General features: G+C 44.1%; 1 protein-coding gene across 2 annotated transcripts in view; it reads right to left on the minus strand.

Moving 5' to 3' along the window:
* Positions 1-1897: 1897 nt before the first annotated feature.
* Positions 1898-10000, minus strand: part of LOC111959421 (fidgetin-like) — a 40532-nt gene continuing 32429 nt past the window's right edge. For both annotated transcript variants that reach the window (XM_023980949.2, XM_023980948.2), the window contains one exon: positions 1898-5551. In XM_023980949.2, coding sequence (XP_023836717.1) covers positions 3324-5543 — 2220 coding nt within the window. In that variant the 5' untranslated portion in view covers positions 5544-5551 and the 3' untranslated portion in view covers positions 1898-3323. The remainder of the gene's footprint in view (positions 5552-10000) is intronic.

Below are 10000 nucleotides of genomic sequence, written 5' to 3' on the forward strand. Positions count from 1 at the left end.
TTTAGTGTAATCGTTTGTTGTCTCATTGTAGCTGGAGAGAGGGATGGGAAGAGGGGTTGTTAGTTATTAGTACTTGTGTTATTTTGTACTGGGGAGAGAAGAGGATGGAAAAGGGTGAGTTTAGTGTGTTGTGTTACTGGGGCGAGGAGGAGAGGATGGAAGAACAGGAGGTTTAAATTTTTCTGTGCCTTTTTGATATGTATGCTGTCTTTTCTTATTTTTGTTGCTTTCTTTTGTGTTCCTAGGCGTCCTTGTGTAGTGTTTCTGTTTTGTACTGGGAGGAGAGGATTGGAAGAGCGGGTTTGTTTAGAACTGTGTACTGGGAGAGAGGATTGGAAGAGAGGTGTCGCAAAATAAGTTGCATTATTATTTCTCAGACATGTGGTCTTGAAAAGGGTCTGGGGACATGTGGCCCATTAGCCCTGTCTTTGAGCTCTTCTTCAAGTGTAATTTCTTACAGCTAGGCTTTTTTATTATTAACTATCAGTGTTTAGTAATATGCCAGAACAGAGGCAATGGCACACAGAGGTCTGACAAGCTGCATGAAAGAGCCTTGTATTGAATGTATTTTTTTTTTTTGTTTTGTTTACTAAAGCAGGATGAAAACTGTTGCAAGGCACTAGTACAGTGGAAGGGATGCCACCAGATACAGTACCCACTGAACGTGTTAGTAGTACAGTGGAAGGGATGCCACCAGATACAGTACCACTGAACGTGTTAGTAGTACAGTGGAAGGGATGCCACAGATACAGTACCACTGAACGTGTTAGTAGTACAGTGGAAGGGATGCCACCAATACAGTACCATGACGTGTTAGTCCAGTACGGAAGGACCACCATAAGTACCAGAACGTGTTAGTAGTACAGTGGAAGGGATGCCACCAGATACAGTACCACTGAACGTTTAGTAGTACAGTGGAAGGATATCCACCCAGATACAGTACCACTGAACGTGTTAGTAGTACAGTGAAGGGATGCCACCCAGATACAGTACACTGAACGTGTAGTAGTACAGTGGAAGGGATGCCACCAGATACAGTACCACTGAACGTGTTAGTAGTACAGTGGAAGGGATGCCACCAGATACAGTCATCACTGAACGTTAGTAGTACAGTGGAAGGGATGCCACCAGATACTAGTACTCACTGAACGTGTTGTAGTACAGTGGAAGGATGCCACCAGTACAGTACCACTGAACGTGTTAGTATACATGGAAGGATGCCACCAGATACAGTACCACTGAACGTGTTAGTAGTACAGTGGAATGAGATGCCACCAGATACAGTACCACTGAACGTGTGAGTAGTACAGTGGAAGGGATCACCAGATACAGTCACTACGAGTTCGTGAAGGGATGCCACCAGATGAACAGTACCATGGAACGTTTCAGTAGTACGAGTGAAGGATGCCACCAGATTCACGTACCACTGAACGTATTAGACGTTCAGTGGTACTGTATCTGGTGGCATCCCTTCCACTGTACTACTAACACGTTCAGTGGTACTGTATCTGGTGGCATCCCTTCCACTGTACTAGTGCCTTGCAACAGTTTTCATCCTGCTTTAGTAAACAAAACAAAAAAAAAAAAAATACATTCAATACAAGGCTCTTTCATGCAGTTGTCAGACCTCTGTGTCGCCATTGCCTCTGTTCTGGCATATTACTAAACACTGATAGTTAATAATAAAAAAGCCTAGCTGTAAGAAATTACACTTGAAGAAGAGCTCAAAGACAGGGCTAATGGGCACACATGTCCCCAGACCCCTTTTCAAGACCAACATGCTCTGAGAAATGAATAGTCCATAACATACGTGTCTATGAATGGGGAGTACACTGAATGTGTAACACTAACTCAAGCTGATTTTGTTGACAGATAGGCAGCATTTTTTGTTCCCTCAATAGGCTCCGTCATCTATCCATTCCCTTAGATTTTGCTTTCAGAGAAAACTAATCAACTGAGGTAGAAAAATAACTTATGGCATACATAATTCTTAGGTTTTATTAATGATAAAACAGCAGCGGAATGGAATTAAATACCTTGGGAAGCTGTCTGTTTCAACCCCATGATGCTTGTCTTCAGCAAATGTATCTTGCCATTATTCTGCCGCAAGAGGCCTGGCAGTTTTATCTGCAGATGAGATACAAAATTAAGCTGCTGATAATGTTCGACGAATACATATGTTATGCTTTCTCCTACAGACGAAGTTTAACAAAAAAACTCAAAAGTCTTCATGTACTCTGGATCAAGGCCAGTCGAATGTGTTATAGTTGATAGAATTTAAGAATAATTATTCCTACATCTTTGCCACATATCAAATACAACTGCAGTATATTCACAATGGGATTCTTCGCTTAGAAAATCGCAAAGAAAAGCACAATACTCCTCCTTTTTGTCTTCCAAATACTCCAGAATTCCTCTGGTACATTCAAAGTCATACTCTTGTCAATTTTTTGCCTATTGAGGTACCTTAACCCTCCTTTTCGATAATGCAAATTCAAAAGCAAACCAAATGCTCTTAGCAGTATGTCGTGCTTTGACTAAATCTGTAGAGGTACTGCACATATCACAATCACTGTCCTGAGTTTTCAAAAAAGAGAACATCAAAAGAAATGATGTCTATAAATTAGGGTTCAGATTACCAATACCACATACTTTCTCCTGATCACAGAGACCGCAAACCAGACACCGTTGAGGAATAGTGTTTCAATGGCAAAAAGCATTTAAAAAAAAGTTTTTGTCTCATATTAAAGCTTTTTATATTAGCGCATGCCACCAAAGTAGATTGTGAGGCGAAGAAATAATAACACAAAATAAAAGAGCACCACTTCAGGCACTTGATAGAAACTAAATCTCAAGAACAGCAGAATGATATATACACACAGAGGTTCCATTCTGTTAAACTCTACCCTATAGTCTCTAGGTCCTGTGTGGCTCAGTTGGTAAAGCATGGCATTTGCAACACCAGGGTTGTGGGTTCAATTCCCATGGGGGACCAGTACAAAAATGTACGTCACTGGATAAGAGTGTCTGCTCAATGAGTTAAATGTAATGGAAAATGTACCCACTTGCACCTTGGGGGGTGATGCTTGGCCTCAGCAGTTTCAAGCGTCAAAATAATGTTTCTCTGTGTTGTGTGCAGATTGCCAGCTGTTGTCTAAAGCGTGCCTTTGCTTCCCTCAGTCCTATCCTTATGCCTTTACTGTACTGCAGGTGTTAAGGTCACCACTATCTGTAATTTTCCCTTGCCTAGTTTACTGAGGAGAGAATTCTAAATGGTAAACCTCTGAAGGGGTTTCCTACCCACATGTTCTAATGCTTCAGTTTCATTGACTACAACCAAACATTTTATTCCATTCGGTGTATGTATCCAGTTCTTTTTGTGATATACTGGGCTGGAATTTGCTAAATACATTTTCAAAGTCTTGGTAGGAGACTGGTCTCATCTGCCTGGGATGGATGGCTGAGAGGTCAGAAGCTGGGATGCCATGGAGCTGTCCTACCACTGCCTCCTGGCACAGCTGGGCCACGTCCAGTCCTGAAAAGCCTTCCATCCGCTCGACCAGCAGTGACACCTCTTTGTCACTGAGGCAATAGTTGTGCTGTGAGAGTAGTTGGCTGATTATCTGGCGCCGTGCTGTGTTGTCAGGTAGGGGGATGAGGAGCCGTTTGGTGAAGTACCTCCTCAGGGAATCTCGGATCTCCTCAGGCTTACTGGTGGAGCAGACCACTAGGACATGGTCCTCGGCTGTGGTCAGCACACTGTCCAGCTGCATGAGGAGCTCGCTCTGGATCATGTTCACCGGACTCTCCTCACTGAGATGTGCCGATAGAAGCATGTCCACCTCACTGATGAACACAACTGAGGGCTGGCGACACCGGGCCAACAGGAAGGAGGCCTGGACAATCTTCTCGCCCTCCCCCAACCACTTGGTCACCAGGGCTGAGCCACTGAGCTGCAGGAAGGCAGCCCCCAGCTGGCTGGCCATGCAGCGGCCCAGCAGTGTTCTGCCTGTTCCCTGAGGTCCGAAGAGAAGGAGGCTCCGAGGTAATGTGGCAAGTCCACTGAACATGTCTGGCCTCAAAATGGGCCACAGAATCTCTTCTTTGATGGCTGCTTTGGCCGGCTCAAGACCAGCTATATCACTCCAGTCCACTGGGGGACCGGGCTGAAGGATCTCTGTGGTGACCAACTCCACCACGCTGGCATCGCTGTTCTTCAGCTGCTCCTCTGCAACGTGGCTGGATGAGGTAGCTCTGCCAATGTCCGACCCTGCAATGGAATGGGAGAGGTGCTCTTCACTTTGCTCACCCGTGATGGGGGATCCAAATTTTCCAAAGGACTCACCTGATCTCAGGCTTCCCACAGAGCTTTTGGTTGATCCATAGGAGGGAGGGGTAAGTGCTCTGCCAGACTGACTGCTAAATTTTCTTTGCTGATCTGAGGATATTGCCTGCTTTGTAGGCTTAAACGCTAAAGATGACACATCAGCATTCCTGTCAAATCCATTCCCTCTGCTTGAGTCTGAGATGCTGTTGTCTGGTATTCTGTACATAGGGCTTTGTGAGGAGCGCTGTTGATTGTAGTTGAAATTACTATAGCTGGAGTYCATATCTCCATGCCCAGTCATGTAGAAAGCTTTTCTTTTCAATGAGTTGGCTGAGCTGCCATTCAAAGGTGTTGGTGCAATTGGTGCATGGCTATGGGACTGGTAGGTATAGCCAGAGAGTGTAGAGGGGGGTAGGGGCGTGGGAGCTGCGATGCTGGATGGCAGATAGGAAGAGGGTGGTGGGCCCCCCCCAGGGCTATAGCCAGGGGCAACAACTGTCTGTGAGGGATACCCCGTCGGAGGATAATTGTAGTTGGAGATGTTGGGAGACCCCACGTTGTAGCTGGGCACTAGAGTAGTGGGAGGTGGTGGAGGAGGGGGCTGTATGAGACCAGCACTGTGCATAGGAGAAGGGTGTTGAGAGGGGAGGCCTGGGTTGGTCTGCCCGCTGTAACTAGAGTGCAGGTAGGAGCCATTGTAGCCCGTAGCGTATTCCTGTGAGGACAGACCCGAGTGTAGACTGGTGGTCGTGTGACTCCCACAGTTACTTCTGGAATAGCTGGGCTCGTTCAGGCTGCTGGCCACCCCTGGGGTGCTACCTATGCTGGCCGACACATCTGTAGGGGGAAGGGCAGCTGTCATTCCAGCTTTGTTCACAGATATAACATCTGGACCGCAGTTCATTGAGTAAATCCCCTCCTGCCAGGACTCACTCTCTGACTTACGTCCGTTGAGGAGTCCAGGAGTGCCATCGGAATACGAGCAGAGCAGCGCTCTTTCACTCGGACTCTCTAAAATCCCAGAGTACTTCTCTGCGTATTTCTTCAGCAGGTTGGAGGCGGTGAGTGCAGAGATGTCGTCGTTTGCCCAAGCATACTGGTAGGTGCGCTGCAGGTGCCCCCGGTAGGCCTCCACTTTGTGTGCAGGGGAGCGGGTGGTGGAGGAGATATCAAAGTGCTGCTCGGCCCACTGCGCATGCTCTGGGGTCCACTGCATCTTTAGGCCTAAACACCCGACAAAAAGAGAGAGATGGGTCAAAATGACTATCAGATAGCAGTTGCTATTTATTCTCAGTTTTCTCAAGTAGTTGTCAGCATTTTGTGTAGAGAAAAAAAGTTGGTACATTTAACATGGTGGAAATGTTGTCTTTGTGGCAATGAACTGACAAATTACTTTGTTTTAAAAAAAATACCAATTTCCGCTACTGCAAAACAGGCTCTGCTGACCAGTTACATCATGGGCAGTGTGTGGATTTGGGACGCAACACCTGGTTAGCAAAGTATAATGCACCCCGCACAGAACAGAATGTCATAGACAGTGCAGGTCAGTCTATAATCCAACTCTCATGTAAGGCATTCCGAGACAGTTTAAAATCTGCTTCGAGGAGTGCAGCAAAGCAATCTCTCAGGCAGCGCTCTGTTGCTTCCATCACACAAACCCCACTGCCCAGCATGAATTACAACGGCCCTGTGTCTGGCTGCTGCTTCCCAGTCTACAGAGTGAGAGGGAAAAAACATGCCTCACTTGTCTTTCTCTCTTCCCAGACTTTATTTCACTGCCTCCAGGGCTCAAAAAGCATGATCAAGTTTAATCCTAAACTCCATCTGCAAACACAAATCATTACATATGCTGTCATCTTAGACTCAGCATGGGATTATCAAAGAAAGATATACTCAAGAAAGAAACAGACCGCTGTGTTTACAGTGTCAAAACAAACATCGACATGACGCTCACGCACACACACACGCACACGCACACACACACACACACACACACACACACACACACACACACACACACACACACACACACACACACACACANACACACACACACACACACACACACACACACACACACACACACACACACACAGTCCTTATCAAAGTCAATCTGACTTAAAACTCTATTGGTAAACACTGAATCACAATGCAAAACCATCCATTCCTGCTTTATTGGTCTGCCTCGGCCAGCCACACGTGCAGCAGCACAATAAGACATCGCCCAGTAGTTTAAGTCCCCATCCAAGTCTTTAAGAAACAAACAGAGAGCATCCAGCGGCGGATTACAGCGTAGTGTTTGTCTAGTAACAGAGAAGCATGTGGTTTCCCTCATGACTCCCTTCCAGCCGCTTGCCCAGCCGCCAAACCAGGCACCAGGAGCTAATTAGCAGGATGCTGCTGAGCTAATTGTGTTAATTTACAAGGTTTTAGTCAAAGAGATCCACACTACAGTACGGCTCACGCGGCTGTCAGCCTTCCAAGCTAATGGTTAAGAAAAGCCCATGGCAAAGAGCCCAGTCACTCACAGCAGCCATAAAATACCGTAGCTAGCGGCAAGTCTATCCACAGTAAATACAATCTATAGAGCAAGACAATGATCTGAGAGACAAGTCTGTACCACTTCAAACAAAGGAGAACACTCAGACAGACATATCCAAGTAACAGTGTACTTGAAGAGGCAATATGAAAATACTTAGCATTAAATAATAGGGATGATAGATACCTAAAAAAAAAAGATCAGCCGATTATGAGGAATAGGCTACATACAGTGCTGTAGGTGTTCCAGGGGACTGCTTGTGGCTGTCTTGGGAATTGAAAAAGTTACTTTCACCGATTACTGTACTCTTAGACCTTTCATATTTATAGCATTACTCAACCTTTATGTTCTAGGTCATTAGTCCTCTTAGTAAAGTCCTCTTGATGCATGTGGGTGGTACATAGCAATACAAAAAAGTACGATATTTCAAGTGGTACATTTTGTTCTGCAACAACACATTCAAGTGTATAAGAGACTCAAACAATATTCTGCCTCTCATTTTAATGTTTTTTTTTTTTTTACATTATCTGTGCACATTATCTGACATCAATTTCTAGCTTTGCATAAGCAAATAGATTGGATAGAAAACATATTTGGCCACCAGAGACCGTCTTCTACAATTGTTGTCCATCACATTCAACAGAAATCATTTTCAATGTCACCATTATACATAGTGCAGCAAGATACTTTCTTCTTTGAAATCCTCTCCGCACAAAGTGCCACTTTAGACAATCCGAGAGGCGCTTCTTGCAAAGTGTACTTACACATCTCAATATCAAATCATTTCTGGGTGATAATTAAGTACCTTACTGTGATTGATTTGAATTAAAATGGTCAAAAAGAAACAGAAAAAAAAATGCTTAGCAAAGAGCAATTTCTCAAGCAAGCATTTTGCTAGGACTGCCTTGGAGTGGTCTGAGTGGCGGGGTGTATATAAAACACAGGAAAATCACGTTTTTGACTGCACTTGGCCATTAATGAAATGGAAAGCCAGCAAGAAAAGAAAATGTTTTAAATACAGCAAGTCAGTGAAAACCCACTGAACTGTGGATGAGGGCTAACACAGAGAGCCATCCCTCTCTCTGTAGAAAGGGGCATACCGCTTCACTTCGAAAGGTGTTTGACAAACTATAAACAAACTTGGTTTGAAAATTCTGTTTTCCCCCCACATAATAGGCTATATCCTTGCCTAGCCTAGCCATGGCTTTCAGTCAAGACATGTGAGGACACTTGAATGATGTCAATCTGACCCGATAACTACATGAAATGTGATTACACACTTCATGGATGACATTAGCATGGACAACTGTGTTGATTTAAAGCGTCTCCATACATCACAAAAATATCAAGGAAAACTGCTCCTATCACTTAACTCCTAAAGTCTAATACGGATGTTTAAGGGAGTAGCTTTAGGTTAAACATTTACTAATTTACATCAGTAAATTAAAAGTGTGTGATGCACACACACACACACCACACAAACCAATTCAAACCAAATCAGGCAACAATGCCAACTTTCTCTAGGTCTTGTGTTAGCCCATAGACATACGATTCACATTATCCCATCTGCATAGAAATACAAATACAACAACATCCACAGCTTCCTTTCTGTCTTGCAACTGGTATAATTACTGACTGTTCCATTAGTGGAATGTTTTCAGACAGCCTGAGGGCGTAAGCTAAAATTCCGCTGATTAGCAACTCACAAAAAGCTCTTTGTTTAACTTAGCAGTCTCCTCTGTTGGTCAAATTCAGAACAGCATCCTCCAAATCTATGGGATACATGTCATTGGTCAGTTACATATTTCTTTGCTTTTGTTCAAAATGGCACTCGTAATGTTAAAAAATTACATGCGGAAGTACAAAACCCTTTGACTAGATATTGTATGATGTTTAATTTCTGCTACTGTGATCATCTCCAATGAAACAGAGACACTGACCTTTTTGGGAACTATTAATCTTGGTTGCCTTGGCCATTTTTAAGCAAACAGAACTGGGCCTCTGCTCTGTCCATCCAATTTCCCAGTGCGTAAATTGGACCACCGCTTGCACAATTCTCTATTCATTACTGGGCTGCTGAAAGGAAGCACAGAGGTGGCAGAGCGTTTTTTATTTTCCTTTTTTGTGTGCGAGTTGTGTGTGTATGTGCGTAGGTGTGTGTGTGTGTGTGTGTGTGTGTGTGTGTGTGTGTGTGTGTGTGTGTGTGTGTGTGTGTGTGTGTGTGTGTGTGTGTGTGTGTGTGTGTGTGAGAGAGAGAGGGAAAGAAGAGCGAGAGAGAGGGCAATGCCTTTTAGGAGGATTCCCAAGCATAGAAAGCTGGACTCTCTTTTGGGGTGGGGGAGGGTTGAGGTAGCTAACTGTCATAATTGAAACGTGGCCTAATCAGACTCATTACAATTTCCAGCAATTTGCACCACCAAAGATGCTTATTAGGTAACTGTGTTTAATAAGCCGCCTTTTAGAAAATGAACTGTAATGAGCTCTTTAAAGTCAGACTTGAGCGTGATTGTGCACTGGAAGTGTTTTGCAGGGCTGAAGCAGACTGGTACATTTAGTTGTGTACAATGTCATAATTAATCTGCACACACTCTGCTCTCCACAGCACACAATAGCCACAGCTGAGCCAGTAGACCTGCTGAAAAATGTGTATAATTACTGATCATTACAGCCCTGGGATTTTCATCTGTGGATGTAAACATAATTATGAGAGCTTTTGCTTTTTATATTGCACACACAGACCACTGGATATGACAAGCGTGCAAATACTGTCGACAGACAATTACATTTACCATTAAAAACAAGCTCATATTCAAATAAAAATTCACTCAAGATATTTCGAGGGGGAGAGAATTTTCTAATGCAATATGTAGAGGGAATCGGCATGGCAACTGAAGCCCATTCATCTCACATATCAAGTTGACCATTTAAACTCAATTTAGAGGTCCATGTGGCAGTAATTCCGATGAATCTATAGACCGCAGGGCACCATTTAACCCCTCATTTAGTAAAGATATGCCTTCTTCAGTCACTGTCTTTTTCACGGTTTCAACCCATCCATTTCTCAGCCAGACTATACTGTCAATGAATTTGATGCAGTTTTGCAGTGTGCTTTGTCTGTCACTGATGCTGGGCAT

This window comes from Salvelinus sp. IW2-2015, linkage group LG36 (genome assembly GCF_002910315.2).
Source record: "Salvelinus sp. IW2-2015 linkage group LG36, ASM291031v2, whole genome shotgun sequence".
Lineage (NCBI taxonomy): Eukaryota > Metazoa > Chordata > Actinopteri > Salmoniformes > Salmonidae > Salvelinus > Salvelinus sp. IW2-2015.